The sequence below is a fragment of the Micromesistius poutassou genome (genome assembly GCF_964030765.1).
Source record: "Micromesistius poutassou genome assembly, chromosome: 10".
Lineage (NCBI taxonomy): Eukaryota > Metazoa > Chordata > Actinopteri > Gadiformes > Gadidae > Micromesistius > Micromesistius poutassou.
In genome coordinates this window covers 321,615-342,530 of record NC_140280.1, presented here as the reverse complement: position 1 = coordinate 342,530, position 20,916 = coordinate 321,615, and the positions used below count along the sequence as shown (strand labels likewise).

The 20,916-nt window shown below is 45.5% G+C and overlaps 1 protein-coding gene across 1 annotated transcript in view; it reads right to left on the bottom strand.

Moving 5' to 3' along the window:
• Positions 1-17,115: 17,115 nt before the first annotated feature.
• kctd16b (potassium channel tetramerization domain containing 16b) overlaps positions 17,116-20,916 on the bottom strand; it is a gene marked incomplete at both ends in the record, with an annotated part of 71,377 nt that continues 67,576 nt past the window's right edge. The window contains one exon of the mRNA XM_084473742.1: positions 17,116-17,615. Coding sequence (XP_084329868.1) covers positions 17,116-17,615 — 500 coding nt within the window. The remainder of the gene's footprint in view (positions 17,616-20,916) is intronic.

Sequence of the window (20,916 nt, the reverse complement as noted above, 5' to 3'; positions counted from 1 at the left end):
GCAGTGACCCGTAGGTCAGCACACTCTCCACCGCACAGCAGCGGAGGCTGAGTCTCTGGGGCTCGACCATCTCAGCTTCCTGAGGAAGTAGAGGCGTTGTTGGGCCTTCTGATGTTTCTCCCCCATGACAGGTAAGAACTTTAAACTAGAGGCCCCCTCCACCACCTCGTTAAAGCTAGAGGCCCCCTCCACCACCTCGTTAAAGCTAGAGGCCCCCTCCACCACCTCGTTAAAGCTAGAGGCCCCCTCCACCACCTCGTTAAAGCTAGAGGCCCCCTCCACCACCTCGTTAAAGCTAGAGGCCCCCTCCACCACCTCGTTAAAGCTAGAGACCCCCTCCACCACCTCGTTAAAGCTAGAGACCCTCTCCACTACCTCGTTCCCAATAAGGAGCGGGGAGTGGCTCAGTTGTCCAGTCTTACGGAAATCCACAATTACTCCCTTGTTTTCTTTGTGTGTTGAGGGCCAGGTCGTTGCTGCCAGCAGTTGGACTTCTTGCCTGTATGCAGTCTCATCATTCCCGGTGATGAGGCCGACCACTGTTGTGTTGTCTGCAAATTTGATTCCATGGGTGGATGGGGAGGAAGAGCTGCAGTCGTATGTGAACAGTGTGCAGAGAAGAGGGCTAAGCACACAGCCCTGGGGCCCCGGTGCTGGTGGTCAGTGGAGGACGTGTGTTTGCCTAGCCTCACATATTGTGTGTGCTTTGTTAGAAAGTCCAGTATCCAGTTAATAAACAGTATCCAAGCAGAGTCCAAGACCATGTCGTTTGTTACAGAGTTTGTTTGGCAATATTGTGTTGAATGCTGAGCTAAAACCAACAAAGAGAAGCTTATGTGCTCCTGTGCTCTGGGTGTTAGCAGGGTGTGTAAAACAATAGCAGTGGCGTCCTCTGTTGACCTGTTCTTCCTGTAAACTGGTGTTGATCCAGTGAGGGCGCTGTGGCAGCTGTGGTATGATGACCGGTCTGGAGCTGAGAGCTCAGACTGCAGGGAGACTGGAACTATTGTGGCTGATGTCCACGTTGGGGGGAGATATTGAGGAGATATTGAGGAGATATTGAGGAGATATTGGGGAGATATTGAGGAGATATTGAGGAGATATTGGGGAGATATTGAGGAGATATTGGGGAGATATTGAGGAGATATTGAGGAGATATTGAGGAGATATTGGGGAGATATTGAGGAGATATTGGGGAGATATTGAGGAGATATTGGGGAGATATTGGGGAGATATTGAGGAGATATTGAGGAGATATTGGGGAGATATTGAGGAGATATTGGGGAGATATTGGGGAGATATTGAGGAGATATTGGGGAGATATTGAGGAGATATTGAGGAGATATTGGGGAGATATTGAGGAGATATTGAGGAGATATTGGGGAGATATTGAGGAGATATTGAGGAGATATTGGGGAGATATTGGGGAGATATTGAGGAGATATTGAGGAGATATTGGGGAGATATTGGGGAGATATTGGGGAGATATTGAGGAGATATTGAGGAGATATTGGGGAGATATTGAGGAGATATTGGGGAGATATTGAGGAGATATTGAGGAGATATTGGGGAGATATTGAGGAGATATTGAGGAGATATTGAGGAGTTATTGGGGAGATATTGGGGAGATATTGGGGAGATATTGAGGAGATATTGAGGAGATATTGGGGAGATATTGAGGAGATATTGAGGAGATATTGGGGAGATATTGGGGAGATATTGGGGAGATATTGAGGAGATATTGAGGAGATATTGAGGAGATATTGGGGAGATATTGAGGAGATATTGGGGAGATATTGAGGAGATATTGAGGAGATATTGAGGAGTTATTGGGGAGATATTGGGGAGATATTGAGGAGATATTGAGGAGATATTGGGGAGATATTGAGGAGATATTGAGGAGATATTGGGGAGATATTGGGGAGATATTGAGGAGATATTGAGGAGTTATTGGGGAGATATTGGGGAGATATTGGGGAGATATTGAGGAGATATTGAGGAGATATTGGGGAGATATTGAGGAGATATTGAGGAGATATTGGGGAGATATTGGGGAGATATTGGGGAGATATTGAGGAGATATTGAGGAGATATTGAGGAGATATTGGGGAGATATTGAGGAGATATTGGGGAGATATTGAGGAGATATTGAGGAGATATTGAGGAGATATTGGGGAGATATTTCTGGCCTAATGAGCGATATTGGCGGAATAACAAACGGAGGATTGAGGAAGTGAAGCTAACAGCCGACTGAGCACTGGGCTGAACAACAACAATAACAACAACAAAGTGTCCATGCAAGTCAATTCTCAACGGTATTCAGAATGCAGAATTTACAGCGGCTAATTAATTGTATTATTTATTAATTTGTTTGATTCTTCTTTGTTGAGATTGTTCCCAGACTAATAATCTATAAAATCACCAGCCAATCAGAGAGCTCCCTCCTCTGAGCGGTTCACTGGAGGTCGGAGACGACAGACAGCAGAGAGCGAGACGGGATGAGGGTGAGACGGGATGAGGGTGAGACGGGATGAGGGTGAGACGGGATGAGGGTGAGACGGGATGAGGGTGAGACGGGATGAGGGTGAGACAGGATGAGGGTGAGACAGGATGAGGGTGAGACGGGATGAGGGTGAGACGGGATGAGGGTGAGACAGGATGAGGGTGAGACGGGATGAGGGTGAGACGGGATGAGGGTGAGACGGGATGAGGGTGAGACAGGATGAGGGTGAGACGGGATGACGGTGAGACAGGATGAGGGTGAGACAGGATGAGGGTGAGACGGGATGAGGGTGAGACAGGATGAGGGTGAGACGGGATGAGGGTGAGACGGGATGAGGGTGAGACAGGATGAGGGTGAGACGGGATGAGGGTGAGACAGGATGAGGGTGAGACGGGATGAGGGTGAGACGGGATGAGGGTGAGACGGGATGAGGGTGAGACGGGATGAGGGTGAGACAGGATGAGGGTGAGACGGGATGAGGGTGAGACGGGATGAGGGTGAGACGGGATGAGGGTGAGACAGGATGAGGGTGAGACGGGATGAGGGTGAGACGGGATGAGGGTGAGACGGGATGAGGGTGAGACGGGATGAGGGTGAGACGGGATGAGACGGGATGAGGGTGAGACAGGATGAGGGTGAGACGGGATGAGGGTGAGACGGGATGAGGGTGAGACGGGATGAGGGTGAGACGGGATGAGGGTGAGACGGGATGAGGGTGAGACGGGATGAGGGTGAGACAGGATGAGGGTGAGACAGGATGAGGGTGAGACGGGATGAGGGTGAGACGGGATTCGATCCTTTTGGGATTCGTATGGAATGTTGTAAAACAAAGACAAAATAGGACAAAATATGTTCAACAGAAGCCGTCCATTGCTTTAAATTCCACTGATTCAAGTTATTATCAATTGTTGTTAGACGCAACAACAAAAAAAGTAAGTGCAGGATTGTGAAAAACGAAATGAAATAACAAAATAATAACAACTATAGTCATCCCTTGATAAATATATGAACATTATGATGTGATTTGAATTTCACTGCATGAATACACACATACACACCTACACACAGACACACACACACGCAGGCACATCTGGTGTGGCAGATGGGGCGGTAATGGGCCTTCCATCAGCCCCCCGGGGTCAGGGTTCACTTCATCAGGGGTCCTGCTGTAATTGCCTATCATAATGTTATGGACTTCAGTCTGGTGCGTCTGAGGGGTAATGACTCCATGACACACAGACAGACACACGTCATGTAAAGACAACCGTACTTTGAAGAGGCGGATGCGTTCCAGGATATGTATTGTATATTAATTCATTCATTTAATGAATGAATAATGACAGGAAGCAGGACGCAGCAGAAGTGTAATGTACCGTACTTTGATTGAACACAGTCTGCATGAATGTCTCTCACAGTGGAACTGTCCCTCTCTCTTCTGAGTGTATTCCAGGTATATTCCATTAGTGTCTCTCACAGTGGAACTGTCCCTCTCTCTTCTGAATGTATTCCAGGTATATTCCATTAGTGTCTCACAGTGGAACTGTCCCTCTCTCTTCTGAGTGTATTCCAGGTATATTCCATTAGTGTCTCTCACAGTGGAACTGTCCCTCTCTCTTCTGAGTGTATTCCAGGTATATTCCATTAGTGTCTCACAGTGGAACTGTCCCTCTCTCTTCTGAGTGTATTCCAGGTATATTCCATTAGTGTCTCACAGTGGAACTGTCCCTCTCTCTTCTGAGTGTATTCCAGGTATATTCCATTAGTGTCTCACAGTGGAACTGTTCCTCTCTCTTCTGAGTGTATTCCAGGTACATTCCATTAGTGGAATCAGTCCGTGCCAGAGGTGAAGGCCTGAGGGGTTCATGTTGCTACACAGGACACTTAACAGACCACGGGGTATCACCGTCTCAAGGCGTTCCCTCTAGGTAGCCACACTGTGAACAGAGCGCCATGTTGTCTACCTCTTTTCTGCCTTTCTGGTGACGTTTCTCACTTGCTTTCTACCCCCAGTGTTGCCTCCCCTGGATATCCAGCTCTCTCTCTCTCTCTCTCTCTCTCTCTCTCTCTCTCTCTCTCTCTCTCTCTCTCTCTCTCTCTCTCTCTCTCTCTCTCTCTCTCTCTCTCTCTCTCTCTCTGTGTGTCTCTGTGTCTGTAGTGTTTTCTTGATGTTTACCGAGCGGCCCCTGCACGATTTGCAGAAGCAGTGACAGCTGCTTTGGGTGAAGCAGTGTTCAGATTGTTTGTATTCTTCACCAAGCAGAGCTAATTATGTATTGAGTTGTGCTTTTTGTTGTCCCCCCCGCCCACACCCCCCCCCCCCCCACCCCCCCCCATCGCTTTCCATGATTTGTCAAACATCTGATGAGGACGTTGCATTGTGAGTGGAGCCGTGTGTGATGATGAAGAGGTAGTGAACCCAAAACCGTTTTTGTTTTGTTTTTAATTTGGTAACATGACTTATATAATCGTAAACAGTAATCTTTGGCATTTTGTCAGCGTTACTAAAATAAGAATTCATTGAGAGAACACGCGAGTCAAATCCTTTTGTCTCTTCAAACCAGTTTTTGAATATGCCTCTCTGAAAAGTTATTATTAACATTAAATATCTATACACCTATTGCAGAGATATATGTCCATTATTCCCTAGGTTGGTTCACACCACTAGAGTGAATAATCTGGTATACCTGTTGTACTGTGAGTCAGTAATGGTGCAATATCTGTTAACATGCTTGGTTTGTATTAAGGCCCATAAGTCTAATTGGAGTGTGTATGTTTCTCTTTACCCGTATTACTCCACGCTAAGTACACAAGATTACAAAGCAACTCCAGAGTAATTACAACTGAATGTTGTGGACTGTACAACACGGCGTGGGTCACAGATTAAGGCCCTGACAGACTGTGATCACATCGGCGGTCAAGTGTTGCTGAACACGGTGATTCAGACAGAGTGTAATATAGTCTCTGCCATTTGTGGTTGTTGAACAAACCTGCTATTTTTTATGTGAATATTCCAATTTGGATTTCGTTTTATGAATATATGGGCCTTTTCGGCTCATGTTTGTTGGATGTTGTAAATGAGAATCGTATTGTTTAGATGGGAGCCCTCTTAGCACATACGGAGCAGGACTGTATGTCGCCATTTTTAAAGTAGCAGAACATTATCTCCCATCTGTACCGACGTGGCCGCGTGCTTTGAGCTTCATGTGTTGAGGAATTAGACCAAATAATGTGAACTAAAGCACATTGCGTATGGGCTGTCTGTAAAGTACCTGCTGGAAACACAAGTGGCATATGTTGTTTATGTTTTACATTGAAATGTTCAGCAGACGGCTATTGCTCATTTGCATTGCTGTCGTTTCCTGTGAATTACAAATTTATTTGCTAATAAGTTCTTTGTGGTATGTGTCTGCAATCCCCTCAATCCTCTCTCTCTCTCTCTCTCTCTCTCTCTCTCTCTCTCTCTCTCTCTCTCTCTCTATATATATATATATATATATATATATATATATATACTATATATATAGTCACGATCCTACTGTTGGCTAATGTTAAGCTGGTGGGTAACTGGTTGTCATGGTAACTGTGGGAGTGGCTCCCCTGATTGGCCTTGATACGGGTCACCTGAGGGATCCAAGATGGCTGCTGAGCAGACAGCATGGTGCCACACTTGGTTCTTCACTAAACCCCCTGGACCACTCTGAAGGCCGCTGCCCTTAACAAGGACAGCACCAGGGTCAGGCTCCTAAAGGGAGAGCGCCCCTTTGTCCTGGATGAAGTGTTCGTCTGTGTGTCAATCTAGAACCAGACGGGACAGGCTACCGTCTGCTCCAACGCTCGGGCTGTCCCTCAACCAGTGACAAGGACCAGCGCTCTCCAGGAACCAGGTGAGTCACTGGTCCTTGTCCCTCAACCAGTGACAAGGACCAGCGCTCTCCAGGAACCAGGTGAGTCACTGGTCCTTGTCCCTCATCCAGTGAGAAGGACCAGCGCTCTCCAGGAACCAGGTGAGTCACTGGTCCTTGTCCCTCAACCAGTGACAAGGACCAGCGCTCTCCAGGAACCAGGTGAGTCACTGGTCCTTGTCCCTCAACCAGTGAGAAGGACCAGCGCTCTCCAGGAACCAGGTGAGTCACTGGTCCTTGTCCCTCATCCAGTGAGAAGGACCAGCGCTCTCCAGGAACCAGGTGAGTCACTGGTCACGTGGACCAGGTGAGTCACTGGTCACGTGGCTGGAAGCTAGTCGCCTGCCAGCTGTGGTTTTTATTACTTATGTCTCTCCACTCCGCCTCGACAGAGAGCCGGTTCAAATATATCAGTGGGGTCGTGACAATATACTGTATATATAAGCAGATACATTGAATATATATTTATATATATATATATATTTATATAGGACTGATAAATGCCTCCTTGAATAAAAAAAAACCCTTTTCTTTCACCGTGGCCTTAGAGCTGAAGTGTGCCAGTGCATGTGATACTGTAGCCTTACTCCCATTGGTTCTACTAGTGTGTGTGTGTGTGTGTGTGTGTGTGCAGTATGAAGTCTGTTTAAAGCTGTGTTATCCCAAAGAGATCCGTGAGTTCTTGGACAGAGAAGCTGGGAGTGTATTTATAGCGCGCCTCTGAAGAGCCGTTCTGTGCAGGGGGCGGGCGTTGGACTCCAACAATGGTTGAAAAGAGACGAATTTGCGGAGCACAAAGACGGGCGGTTGTGCAGAGAACACAGCGGAGCGGGCGGAGCGGGCGGAGCGGGCGGAGCTGGTGTCATCGCTGCACTGCAGAAGGTGTGTGGGGGGGGGTTGATCTGATGGAAACCATGGGACCTTGTTAGGATTTCTCCTTGTGTAGAAGATGAAGTCCTGTCAACATAAATGCCCATCAAAGCACTGCTCCTCCCCCCTGAGCCTCTAATCTGTGGATACCAAGGCCTGTGATTGGTTGACATTTTTGTCTGGATGCATCTCCTCCCCCTCCCCCCCCCCGGCGTCGATCTCCCCGATACGACGAGCAGGGCCATTAAAGTGGAGATATGACAGCGCCTGGTCCCAGTACTTAGGTTAGAGCTACGATGTGTCGTTGTGTGGCGTCGGATGTGGAGATTCTGAATGACTTGTTTGAATCAAATGTCCCGCCCCCCCCCTTCCTTTTAATTAAATAATTCTGATTGGCTGAACGTTTGTAGCATATACAGTAAATGGGAGCCATGTTTCTTTTTATACGCAGAAATGAAACTGCTGGCGATGCCAGAGGAGCAGCGACCGCGGCTTTGATCTGCACATGAGGCAGGAAGGAGGGAGGAAATGGGCCGTTTTCATTTCATTACCCTTTAGCTTTTCTCTGAGATGTCAGCAAAGCTAAGACGCTCTAAGATGCACACCCACACAACCTCGGACTGGTCCTATTTCCCCTTCATTTATATTTCGGCCTGCACAACATACTTATTTCATCAATTTGCGGAATTAATGAGGCAATGTTCTCGATAGTTTTACGTTGCCTGCTTCAGTTACACTTTTATCACACGGTGGGTTAGGAGGGTGTTGTGTGTTGTGCGTACAACATATTAATGAATTCTTATACATAAACATAAGTGCTTCAATGCGTTAACAATTAAAGGAATTAAAGGAAAAATAATTGATCTTCATGTTCCCATGGTGACAGAGCTGTGACATCGTTAGCCTTTTGTCTCATCGGATTGGCTAATGGAGACAAAGTCCACCCTCATGTTGACACAGAAGTACCAGACATCAGGGAGCAGAATCCTCCTTCACTGACATCACAAAAGGACCTCCACGTATCTGAGATATCAAGAATACACACGCACGCACACACGCACATACGCAGACAAATTATTTTTAAAGGCTGTGTTTTGCCCTTTGGGGGGGGGGGGGGGGGGTAGTTATGGGGTGAAATAAAGATGAGGGCTAACAGCCCTTTGATACTAACTGTGATCGGAGCTGAAGAAATAGAATGGAGTTGACTAGACTTGCAGTTGCACTTTATTACATAGAGAATAATTAAAACATTTCTATCTCTATCCCTCAGTTTACCAAGACGTATCATTGTGATGTCTTTTTATGGGTTCCATACAGATGCATCATAAACTTCAATGTTTAGATAATTGGATCATAAAAAACGCATAATTAAACACTCAGAAAGTCTTTAGCACTTACGTGACGCCTGGGTTGGATAAATTGATTGAAATCCATTTATCTGACACATCTCAAACTCTGAGGATCAGAGCAGCTGGCTGTGAAAATCCAAATAGTTGAATCGGTTTGGCTTGCAGGATGAATAGTGGTTATGGTGTACTTATGGTGTATTGTTGCAAAAATATTTATGAATTTAGGTTTTTTACTAGTTGAGGAAAGTTATGTTGGGATGGAACTCAAGAACATAACAAATGTATTCCATATGGAACGGAGAAAAAAGAGTAAGCTGAACATCACGTCCACCCCGCTGTGAACCCCCCGACGGAGGCTGGCCGCCAGCACAACCCCGTACTCCTCCTCCTCCTCCTCCAGCACAGCCCCCCGTACTCCTCCTCCTCCTCCTCCTCCTCCTCCTCCTCCTCCAGCACAACCCCGTACTCCTCCTCCTCCTCCTCCTCCTCCAGCACAACCCCGTACTCCTCCTCCTCCTCCTCCTCCTCCTCCTCCAGCACAACCCCGTACTCCTCCTCCTCCTCCTCCTCCTCCTCCTCCAGCACAGCCCCCCGTACTCCTCCTCCTCCTCCTCCTCCTCCAGCACAGCCCCCGTACTCCTCCTCCTCCTCCAGCACAGCCCCCGTACTCCTCCTCCTCCTCCTCCTCCTCCTCCTCCTCCTCCTCCAGCACTCCCCCCGTACTCCTCCTCCTCCTCCTCCTCCTCCTCCTCCAGCACTCCCCCCGTACTCCTCCTCCTCCTCCAGCACAGCCCCCCGTACTCCTTCTCCTCCTCTCCTCTCCTCCTCTCCTCCCTCACTCCCCCCGTACACCCTCCTCCTTCCCTCTCCTCCTCTCCTCCCTCACTCCCTCCGTACACCCTCCTCCTTCCCTCTCCTCCTTCCCTCTCCTCCTCTCCTCCCTCACTCCCCCATACACCCTCCTCCTCTCCTCTCCTCCTCCCCTCTCCTCCTCTCCTCCCTCACTCCCTCCATACACCCTCCTCCTCTCCTCTCCTCTCCTCCTCTCCTCCTCTCCTCCTTCCCTCTCCTCCTTTCCTCTGCTCCTCTCCTCTCCTCCTCTCCTCCCTCACTCCCTCCGTACACCCTTCTCCTCCCCTCTCCTCCTCCCCTCTCCTCTCCTCCTCTCCTCTGCTCCTCTCCTCCCTCACTCTCCCCTGTGCCCTTCCTCCCTCAAAACATGCTTGTTCATTTCTGCGTCTCCTCTAGTTCCTCTCTCCCTGGTTCTTCATCCTCCTCTTCCTCCCACACAGGTTGTTTTGCGTCACTCGCCGTCTGCATCTTATCTTCTCTCTTCTCTCTTCTCTCTTCTCTTCCATCTCTTCAACCCGCTGCCCTCTGGCAGGCGCGTCAGGTCCGTACGGGCCAGAACAAATAGACTCAGGGACAGCTTCTCTCCCATAGCTGTCACCGTACTGAACGCAGATTTGCACTAATATGTACCGCACTGACATATCTGCACTGATCACTGCAGCACCAGACATAACCTACCTCTACCGTTCAATACGCTGCTAGCCGGCCTTGGACTCAAGTCTGTGCTCAAGATTTTTACTAAAATAAAAAATTACTTTTTTATTGTGTATTCATATTTATACTGTATAGTCTTTTATATTGTGCTAACTATGTGTGCACTTTTAAGGAGCTGCTTTCTGAATCTCATTGTACTGTGTATAATGACAATAACCACAATGACAATCACCACCCAGGCCTAGTAACCACCCCCTCCCTCTTAAACACACACACTACAACTTATATATACACATTTCTGCTCTTAGTGCTTTGTATGGCATGGCTCATACATCCGATACCACACACACTTGGCTCTCTCTCTCTCTCTCTCTCTCTCTCTCTCTCTCTCTCTCTCTCTCTCTCTCTCTCTCTCTCTCTAACACCTGATCTATTTCCAGAGTGTCTTCTCTCTCATCTGGTTCTGGGAGGGCTGGCAGCCGGTGGGACATCAAACAGGAATATCTTCCTGCTTGCACACGAACAGTCTTCATGAGTTTGCCTTTGAAATCCACACAATTATCCCCATTTTTCCATATGAAAGATGAAAATGTCAGACTGAAAACCCCCCAGATATGTATGTAAATATATATATATAGTATATATTTTCTTTGCCTGTTTGGCAAGACATATTTTCATTTGTGAAGGGTAACCTTTAGAGATAAGCTCACCGTATGAAGAAGTTGTGTGTAGTTAGATTTTCAGCAGTCTAGGAAGTGCAGAGAATTGCCCCTCAAGGTCACTAGTCTGACTGACTGACACATCCATTTAACTTGACATCAATAGATTTTGCCCTCCACACTTGCGCAAAAATTGCGCATTCCTTTTTTGTAAACCTCTCAAAATTTGAATTAAATGATACTATGAATTGCTAATCTAAGATCAGGTAATACAGTCACTATTCATTTGTTTAAGGATTACCTGCAGATGTTGCTGAAAGCTGCAGTTGATACTGATTTTAAGTCGGACATAGTTCTAGGACACACAGGGTTTACAAGTGAACCACAACACAGAGATCATTGTATAGAATGTCTTGTTTATTGGATGAACTCTTACATTTTGAATAGTACTATATGCTTTGTAGCTAAAGAACTTTCTGCTAAGAGGTCCTGAAGCCAAAGATAAGAGTAAGTCCTGGAATATCATCTGTCAACACCTGGAATACCGGCTCACTCTCACCACAGAAATCTGTTACTTTAGTTTTTTTTCTACAACCGGATCTTTAATTAAATACCTGTTTTTATAATTTGTTCATTCCTTTAAGCTACGTTTTGTAAAATATCCCCTGGCTGTGTGCTGTAACTTTAAAATGTGTGCTAATTCTTTGGTAAAATCTCTTTTTTCAGTCGGAAATTCACATTTCTCACATGGGTCGTAATAATAAAATAATTGCATTATCGGTCTCCTCATAGGATGGAGATTCAGATGTATGGGCAGATGTTCAGTTGGAACGGCTGGAATAGTTTACAGATCGTTTTGTACAAGATTTCCCTGGTGAGGGTCAGACTGCAGAGCAGGAGTTGGGTCTCATTGGCAGTTGACTGGCTTGTACTTGACTCTATACAACCGTGAACCCTACAGACGTTACTAACACTTTTGTGCTCATCTTTTTTTGTGCATTTCTTTTATCTGTTAAATATTTTTCGTTTTCTGACAATATTTTCTTCTTCACGAAAACAGACGAGGTACTTCTGTAATAACTTTTTGTATACCAACATGCTCACGATGTTTCCAAACTTTTTTTCTTTTTTTGTTTCTTTTTTTAAAATATTTTTTTTAGCTTTTGGTATCATACATCATACAACATACATCAAACAGAATCCCCCTTTTTAGTGTTGAACAAAATGTGCTAGAATGTTTATAATGTGTCCAGAAGCAGATAAGGGGGTCATTAAGGGCATATTAATATCGGGGTTCCTGCATTCATGTAGAAAGACTTCATTCTTAGGCGCAACTACAACAGAAAATAAATATACAAACCAAAAAATGACAAATACAGCTTCACCTTGGACACAAGTGTAAATCTGATTCATGTCTTTACAAATTCTCCATCACGATGGTGTCCCACATGTGGACTTTCAAACAACCACATTATATTCATACATTATAATCAATGCCATATATATCGACTCCAAATGAAATACCATAAAATACAATATTATTTTTATTCAATCCGTTTTGAGTTGCTTTTTTTTCATATTTGTCCAGTACAACAGTATGAAACTCTGGTTTCATCCTGTCTGTGGTGAGGATGTGCATGTGAGGTGGCGTTTAGTTACACGTCAAGTTGTCATTTCAATCCCTTCTCGTGATTTATACATTGTGCAAAAAGTGCTGCAGAAAGCTCTAGAAGGCCACCATGTGACTGGTTATTAATAGAACGCACTCATCACTTCAGAGCCATCCAAATGAAATAATAGATATGAAAAGAAAGTACAAAAAGAACATAAATACAAAATCCATCTATCCCCTTTAGACTGGCGTCGGTGCCCGGTGCAGAACAAGCCCTAAACGAAGGATCTGGGGTGGTGTAGCGGGTAATGACGCAATCTAGGGAGCTAGGTGTTTGTTAGTGGCTCTCTGGTTCACCGTTTCAGCAGAAGTGAAACTCACAAAAGAGCGGGCGGAAAGTGCTGACATGTTGACAAACTTTACTGAGATTCTCCGTCATCGTTTCGCCGTTGTGACAGTCAGCGACTTTAATTTCTCTGCTAATGAGGAGTAATTTGTGCGTCGCTACGTCCGTGTACCTAATACCCAGTACACATGTGTTGGACAGATGCTTAATTAAATAATTATAATTATATTATTCTGTATACCAAATCGTTACGTCATTGCGGTATGCGTAATGGTTAATGAAGATTTATAGTTCAGTTAAGGTTCAACTTTAATCTAGATAGCGTTCTTTTTTATTGATGTATAGTAAATGGCTGCTCTTAAAAATTAAGTACAGCATTTATCACGCACATTAGTGCTCCAGTCCTTTCAGTCCCATCATTCATCTGTGCCATTTATATAATCAGAGAATACAGTACCCTTTTCTTTCTTTTTATCATTGTCTATGTGAATGAAATATATTCTGTTTATAAGGCATTTCCCCTAGCCCTACTCAGCTCCCAATGATACCAACGGCAATATCCGTCTCACCTTAAAGTCCCTCCACTGCGTCACCTGCCAGGGGCAGACACGCATTCCTGTGTTCTTACTTTTTTTGTATATACATTTAGCAGAATATAATGCACAATCCGGGTAATGTATTATTCATGGAATTTATTTACATATGATTTGCTGTGTGCATTGATGTTTTTAAGCTCTTCAGCTGATGAGGCAAAAACAGAGTGAAAATGTAATAATTATCTCCACAATGTAGAAAAATAAATTAAAGTATGTTGTATTTACAAGTGAAAGATAGTGTTTTGTGTAACCAGCACCTATTACAATTTGATAACCATAAACATGATAGACTCAGACATGGGCACAGATATGAATATAAACAATTAAATGTATACAGGTTAAAAAGTAAATATCCTCATTTAGTGTCAACCATGTGGATTTAGAATTACAGCTATCTATGCTTGGTCTGATTTAGACTTCAGAATCTGGCAAAAATGTTTTTGTTGGCATTTTACATCTTTAATATATTCTATAACAATTTTGGTTTATTATTAATTTGTATATCGAATAATGTATTTTATTATTATTGTTAGAAAAATAATATAACATATCAACAAAGTAGGTGACTTTTAATAGATATCTATGAACATATTTGGGATAAACTGGTAGGATAAAATGTTAATATAATTTCACATAAATTGTACACTTATACATGTACACCTGAACTGGCCGTTCAACCAACTGAACTGGTGTGCTTTGCAGAACGCTGTGATTGTTTGAAGACCCAACTTTGCATTTTCCCAAACTATCATAAACGATTAGGGCAGTTCAATCGATAGACAGAACTCCTGTTTCTCTTTCTATAAAAAAATACCCTTTCACCTTTAAAACTGACAACTAGTACTAAAGCATAAAGCGACAGATTAACAGTTTGTTGTGACGTTAAAAACAAAAATCACAAGATAATCTGTGAAAGCGCCACAGAAGCAGAGCACTGTCCAAACTCCTTCAATACTATAGGTTTGTATCGCAGCCATGTTCATCAAACAAACATCGGCTTGTAAGCCGCATGACTTTAGAAGCTGCCTCAGCCCTGTGATAGATGAATAAATTAATAAATGAATTAAAGGAATAAGGAGATAATCAGGGGAGGTTTTTAAAGGCCCCTTATTTAACCACCAAGTGTTGTTAAGAGAGCATTGTGACCCATTTCAGACTCTGTCCCTTTTAAAGTCACAAAGGGATAGAGTTTAAAATGGCTTTAGATGGCTGATCAATGTTGTGGTTAAATAAGGGCTCTTTAGTGTGTTGGGAGGGCAATAGTTATTTTGCTACAATTACATAAGCGAGGCTTTCCTTCACCACAGATTTGCCATAACCACATTGAAGTGGGATTGATGTTATCATATATTCATGTACATTTACTTTATTCAGTATACGATCAATTTGTTGTGCTTTATTCCTTTTTTCCTAAAATATGCTGGGGGTTTAGACGGCATTAAATGATTTAATTTGTTTCAGAAGAAAAAATGAGAAAATGCACCAGCCAAATCCGATCAATTTCTCATTACATAAACATTTTAGGTTCATTCAACTGTGAATTTTCATAATGTTAACGGTTATGCTCCTAATTTGAAGTCAATGGAGCTTGCTTACTTTCCTTTCAATTGAAAAAAAGTATACATCCCACCTCTTCGGTCAAAGTCGGTGTACAGTATATGAAACACAACGACGGCGTGTGCAGAGGACTATCGACCGCGTTCCATTAATAACACTAAACACTGACAAGCATTACTTCTATTAGATCTCTATTGGACGCACTCCATCATGGATAACTGTGGCATTGACCACCATCATTTACAGGATTGATAGGAATCATTAACAGATCAAATGAACAGTTCTGCCCTGGGCGTTCACCGGTTTGTATATTGTACCCGTCTTGAAATTGTTACACCACTATTTCATCTTTCAGTGTTGCGTACAACTGTGTGTGTTTGGGACGTAATGTGTTTGGTAAGACGAATGCTTCTGTACTTCAAAGTAACCGTGGAGAAATGGGCATGAACATGATTCAATGCTGCTTTGTTGGCAAAAGCCCACTTGAGAAGTGTTTTATGAATCATCAGCCAATGGCAATTTCCTTTTAAAAGTTAAACTCAAGTAGAACAAAAATCTGACCAATTATGAGAAGTATGTCGATGTATTGATGATTGTCAATATCTCCAATATTTCAAATGCTTTCCATTAACTTTACCTACAGCAGATGCAATGCCCACTCTAGGGACTGATCCACTGTAGTGTCCATTATGGGATGTATCTACACGATGTATCGCTGTACATCTCGCCTGTGGAGGTCCAGGGACTGCAGCCGCTCCTCAGCGGGGCCTCCTCCTCTGGGGGGGGGGGTCCCTGTGTCCGGGGCCTCCTCCTCTGGGGGGGGGTCCCCGTGTCCGGGGCCTCCTCCTCTGGGGGGGGGTCCCCGTGTCCGGGGCCGTTGTGGTTCTAAAGCACGCGGCAGGACTCCGGAGACGCTGCAGCGTGAGCCTATTGAAGGAGGTGGACGCGTGGACGCCACCCACAGAGCGCAGCTCAGGGCTTTGAACTCATACCTCCCATGTTGAGCTTTAGGAGTTCAGAAAGCCGCTTGCGTTTGGTTCCCTTGGTTCTAGAACATCAAACACAGCTGTGATCTGATTGGATGCACTTTGGGAGGTTGACGTTGAAATCATCTCAACTAAAAGGTGGAGTATTCAATTTGTACGCTACGGCCAGGTGAGCATCAAGGCTAGGTTGGGCTACGATCACGTGTTGACTGCTTTGTTCAGGAAAACACCAACACATTGTTGTAATGCTCAAGGGCTTAATGTGTGTGTGTAATGCTGTGTCACAACTCACACAACTCCAAATAGTGTGCTCACTCACGATGACTTAGGCTTGACCTTAACCACGGCAACGATGGACTGAAATCAGGCCAGCAACAGGCCAGCAACATTAGTGAAAAGGAAACAATTCCTCACAGAGTGAGGACGTGGTTTGGGTTATATCGTTGTTTAGGTCACCCTAGGAACTGAATTCTGTGTAGAATATTTTATTCATGGGTTTTAATTCAAATTAATCTGTGACCTTTAGGCCATGTGGTAGCGCACACACACGCACACACACGCACACGCACGCCACATATACAAACTTACACATACAAACACACACAGCACACACTTGCATGCAACTGTGCTATGATGCTGTTTTTAGGCAATAGTACCATTTGTCACCCGATAGCACTACATCCATTCCATGGACACCAAACACAATAAATACATTAACTCTTACGTGTGTAGGCTTTCAAGTGGGTGGAAGATGACTTTGTTGGTGATTTCTCTGTTTGCGATTGGTCCACAGGGATTCCATTAAAACCTAAACATTCAGCCAAGTATCCAGTGGGCTACACACACACACACACACACACACACACACACACACTGTACATAGGACAATAAGAGCAGTCTTGTCTCCATTGCCCTCCCCATGCATGTGTCCTCTGTGTGCCGACCCTGTGGGAGAGGTCTCTGCAGACAGACACTGGAACCAAGCAGAGCGCCTTCTGGTCCCGGTGGAGTCACGGCCTTCCGGTTTGTAAACGGATCCCAGTGACTTTCATACTGGGAGGGGTGGGGGGGGGTGTGTGTGGTTAGGAGCGTTACGGCCCCCCCGTTACTCTCCCCCTCCCCTCCCCCCCTCCCCCCTCCCCCCCCCCCCACCACCACCACCACCCCCACCACCACATGCCAAACTTCCCGGCGGTGGCGGCGGCGGCGGCGGCGGCGTTCCTTCTCCCTCAGAGGCGGTACTTCCGGAGCAGGTCGGCCTGCCAGTTGTACTTCCTCTCGGGGAAGCGCTCGGGGATCTTGATCTTGTGGAAGTCCTGGATGCACTTCTCCAGCTCCTCCTCCACCGTGGGCTTCTCCTTGGGCGGCCTCTTCTTGCAGGAGGAGCTGGTGTCTCTGGAGCTGGCCGTCAGCGTGCGCAGCAGGTCGCTCTTGCGCCGCTGCTCCGACTGCTGCTGCACCAGGGGCACGGGGCCCTTCTTCGGGGGCCGGTCCAGCGTCTGCACGTGGGTGTGGGCGTGGCCGTGGGCGTGGCCGTGGGCGTGGGCGTGGGGCGAGCGCGTGACGGGGCGGCAGACCACCGTGCCCTGCGGCGAGCCGGCCTCCGATTGGCTCTCGGAGCTGGAGGTGGAGAGCTCGTTGAAGGAGGTGCCGCTCTCGCCCTCGCCGTCGCCCTTGTGGGCCTTGCAGCAGCAGCCGCAGGGCGGGGAGGACCACCGGGACAGACCGCCTGGTGGACACACACACACACACACGCACACGCACACACACACACGCACACACGCACACACACACGCACGCACACACACACACACACACACACACACAGGGAGAGAGGGAGAGAGTGAACATGTGTGTGTGGGTGAGAGAGAAGGTGAGAACGTGTGTGTGTGTGTGTGTGTGTGTGTGTGTGGGTGAGAGAAAATGTGTGTGTGAGAGAGTGAGAGAGAGAGTGTGTGTGTAAGAAAGAGGGAGAAAATGTGAGTGTGTGTGTGTATACACATGCAGATGTTTGTGGTTGTGAGAGAGAGAGAAAAAGAGAGCAAGTGTGTTTGAAGGAGAAAGAGAACATGTGTGTGTATTGCGTGTCCATATACATGTACATGCAGGTGTGTGTGTGTGTGTTTGGACACATTGAGAACGAGTGTGGTTGTGTTGAGGACCTGTTGGCTTTATCCACACATTACCTACTACTGTGTATGAGGTACGTACTGTGATGTGCCGTACTGTGTATGAGGTACGTACTGTGTATGAGGTACTGTGTATGAGGTACGTACTGTATGAAGTACGTACTGTATGAGGTACTGTGTATGATGAGGTACTGTGTATGAGGTACGTACTGTATGAGGTACGTACTGTGTATGAGGTACGTACTGTGTATGAGGTACGTACTGTGATGTGCTGTACTGTGTATGAGGTACGTACTGTATGAGGTACGTACTGTGTATGAGGTACGTACTGTGATGTGCCGTACTGTGTATGAGGTACGTACTGTATGAGGTACGCACTGTGTATGAGGTACATTCTGCGGTGTGTATGAGGTACGTACTGTATGAGGTACGTACTGTATGAGGTACATTCTGCGGTGTGTATGAGGCCTGCTATAAGGGTTCACCTAAACACTCGGCGCTCCGAGTGCCACAGATGCTAAAGCAGGACACACTCATATATTTTTAATGGGCTGCTCCTGAATAATTGAGGAGATATCTATTGCCGATGTATTCCTCTCTTGTTTAGCGAGAGGAGAAATCAAAACCTTTGAACTACACTTGCAAAGGCATTGTGCACACACAGACGCACCACACGCACGCACGCACGCATGCACACACACACACACACAAGCATCGACAAGTAGAATAGACACATTTATTTTCATTTATAAAACTATTTGTACAATTATTTTAGTGGTCCGTTTTCCTTTGCATATCACCAAAGAGCTGTGTATGCATGTACAGGGAAACTGCAAACATACAAACAAGCTGACACACACACACACACACACACACACACACACACACACACACACACACGCGCATATGCATGCATATGAAGAAACACCAACCCACACACACAAGCACGCACACACGCACGCACGCGCACACATACACACACAAACCGAGAGCACTGCTATAATCATCATGGATATAAACAGGAATCACAAATAAACTCCATTGTTCCACAGGAGTAGATGATCCATTGTCCCCGTACAGGGATAATGGATCATCTACATACTCACTAATACAGTGTACATGTACGCTGTATTAGTACATGTACGCTGTATTAGTACATGTACTAATACAGCGTACATGTACACTGTATTAGTACATGTACACTGTATTAGTACATGTACGCTGTATTAGTACATGTACACTGTATTAGTACATGTACACTGTATTAGTACATGTACGCTGTATTAGTACATGTACGCTGTATTAGTACATGTACGCTGTATTAGTACATATACACTGTATTAGTACATGTACGCTGTATTAGTACATGTACGCTGTATTAGTACATGTACACTGTATTAGTACATGTACACTGTATTAGTATTAGTATTAGTACTGTATTAGTATTAATTAAGTATTAGTACTAATACAGTGTACATGTACGCTGTATTAGTACATGTACACTGTATTAGTACATGTACACTGTATTAGTACATGTACGCTGTATTAGTACATGTACGCTGTATTAGTATTAGTATTAGTACTGTATTAGTATTAATTAAGTATTAGTATTAATACAGTGTACATGTACGCTGTATTAGTACATGTACACTGTATTAGTACATGTACACTGTATTAGTACATGTACGCTGTATTAGTACATGAAGCTTCTCCTCGCCCCCACCACAAAGAGGAAGTGCTCCCGTGAAGATTTCCCTTTCCTCCCTTTTATTATTGAGGGTGTCAACCCACGTGCACAGTCAGAGTTGAGCACAAGTTTCAGTGGGTGTCAAGATACATGACAACACAAAGATGTGCACGCACACCATCACATGCACACACACACGCGCTCCTCGGCAGCAGTGACAGAATTGGAGCTGTGTGAATGCTGCAACCCCCACCCACCATCTTGTCTTCCTCTTGCTGCAGAAGTACAACAACATCCACTGATAAGCCGAATGGAATAAGAAATAAAGAGCAGGAAGCAGTGAGAGTGTTGATACTAATAACAGCACACACACTGATCACCGCTGAGGCTCAGGACAACAACAAGTAAGGATGCACACTGCTACCGTATTACGCTTCTGCTATGATTATCTCTGGAATGTGTTGGAAAGTTTCCATCGACTCCTGCTTTTCCTTTCCGTGGTTAAGCAGCAGTTCCGAAATCGTGAAGGTTATTATTTGTGTGAATGTATCTAACGTTTCTACACTCAATCGAAATGAGTATGGTGAGTAATTCTGTTGAAGCATTGATAGTCACCCCAGGACCAGTGTCATCAAATCCCCCAGACAGCCACAACGACACCACAGTCTTCATTTCACTAGCGGTGCCCGCAGACGACCACTGCTACAGGGGGGGGGAGGAGCAGGCACAACAATGCAAGTAGCAATGGCACACACACACAGCGTCTCTCCTATTACATCCACCCTGAGACAGCCCCTCACTAGCACACTCTCCAGCGCTGCGTAGGCAGACAGTGAACTACCGAACAACAAGGCCTTTTCTATCAGGACCAATGGCCTCCCCTTTCCTCTCCTTGTTCAGCAGTGCTTTAGGACTAAACGTCCGTGGGTCTGGAGAGGACGCCAGGTGATCCATGAGGTGCGCGCTCATAATTGCTGTTTTATAAAATGACCCCGGGCTGCTCTTGGCTGTGGAGACTGCCACTACATAATCCGCCTTCCAAAACAAGATCAATTGCACAAGTCTCGAGCTACAGTGAAGAAGGGCACGAATTAGACAACGGTGTGTGTGTGGGTGTGGCTTTGTTTCACTTCCGTCTCAACTAGAAGCCAACTAGAGGCGAGTAACATTGTGTGTTCCATGGTTGAGTTTGATGTCATGTATGGCCAAATGTC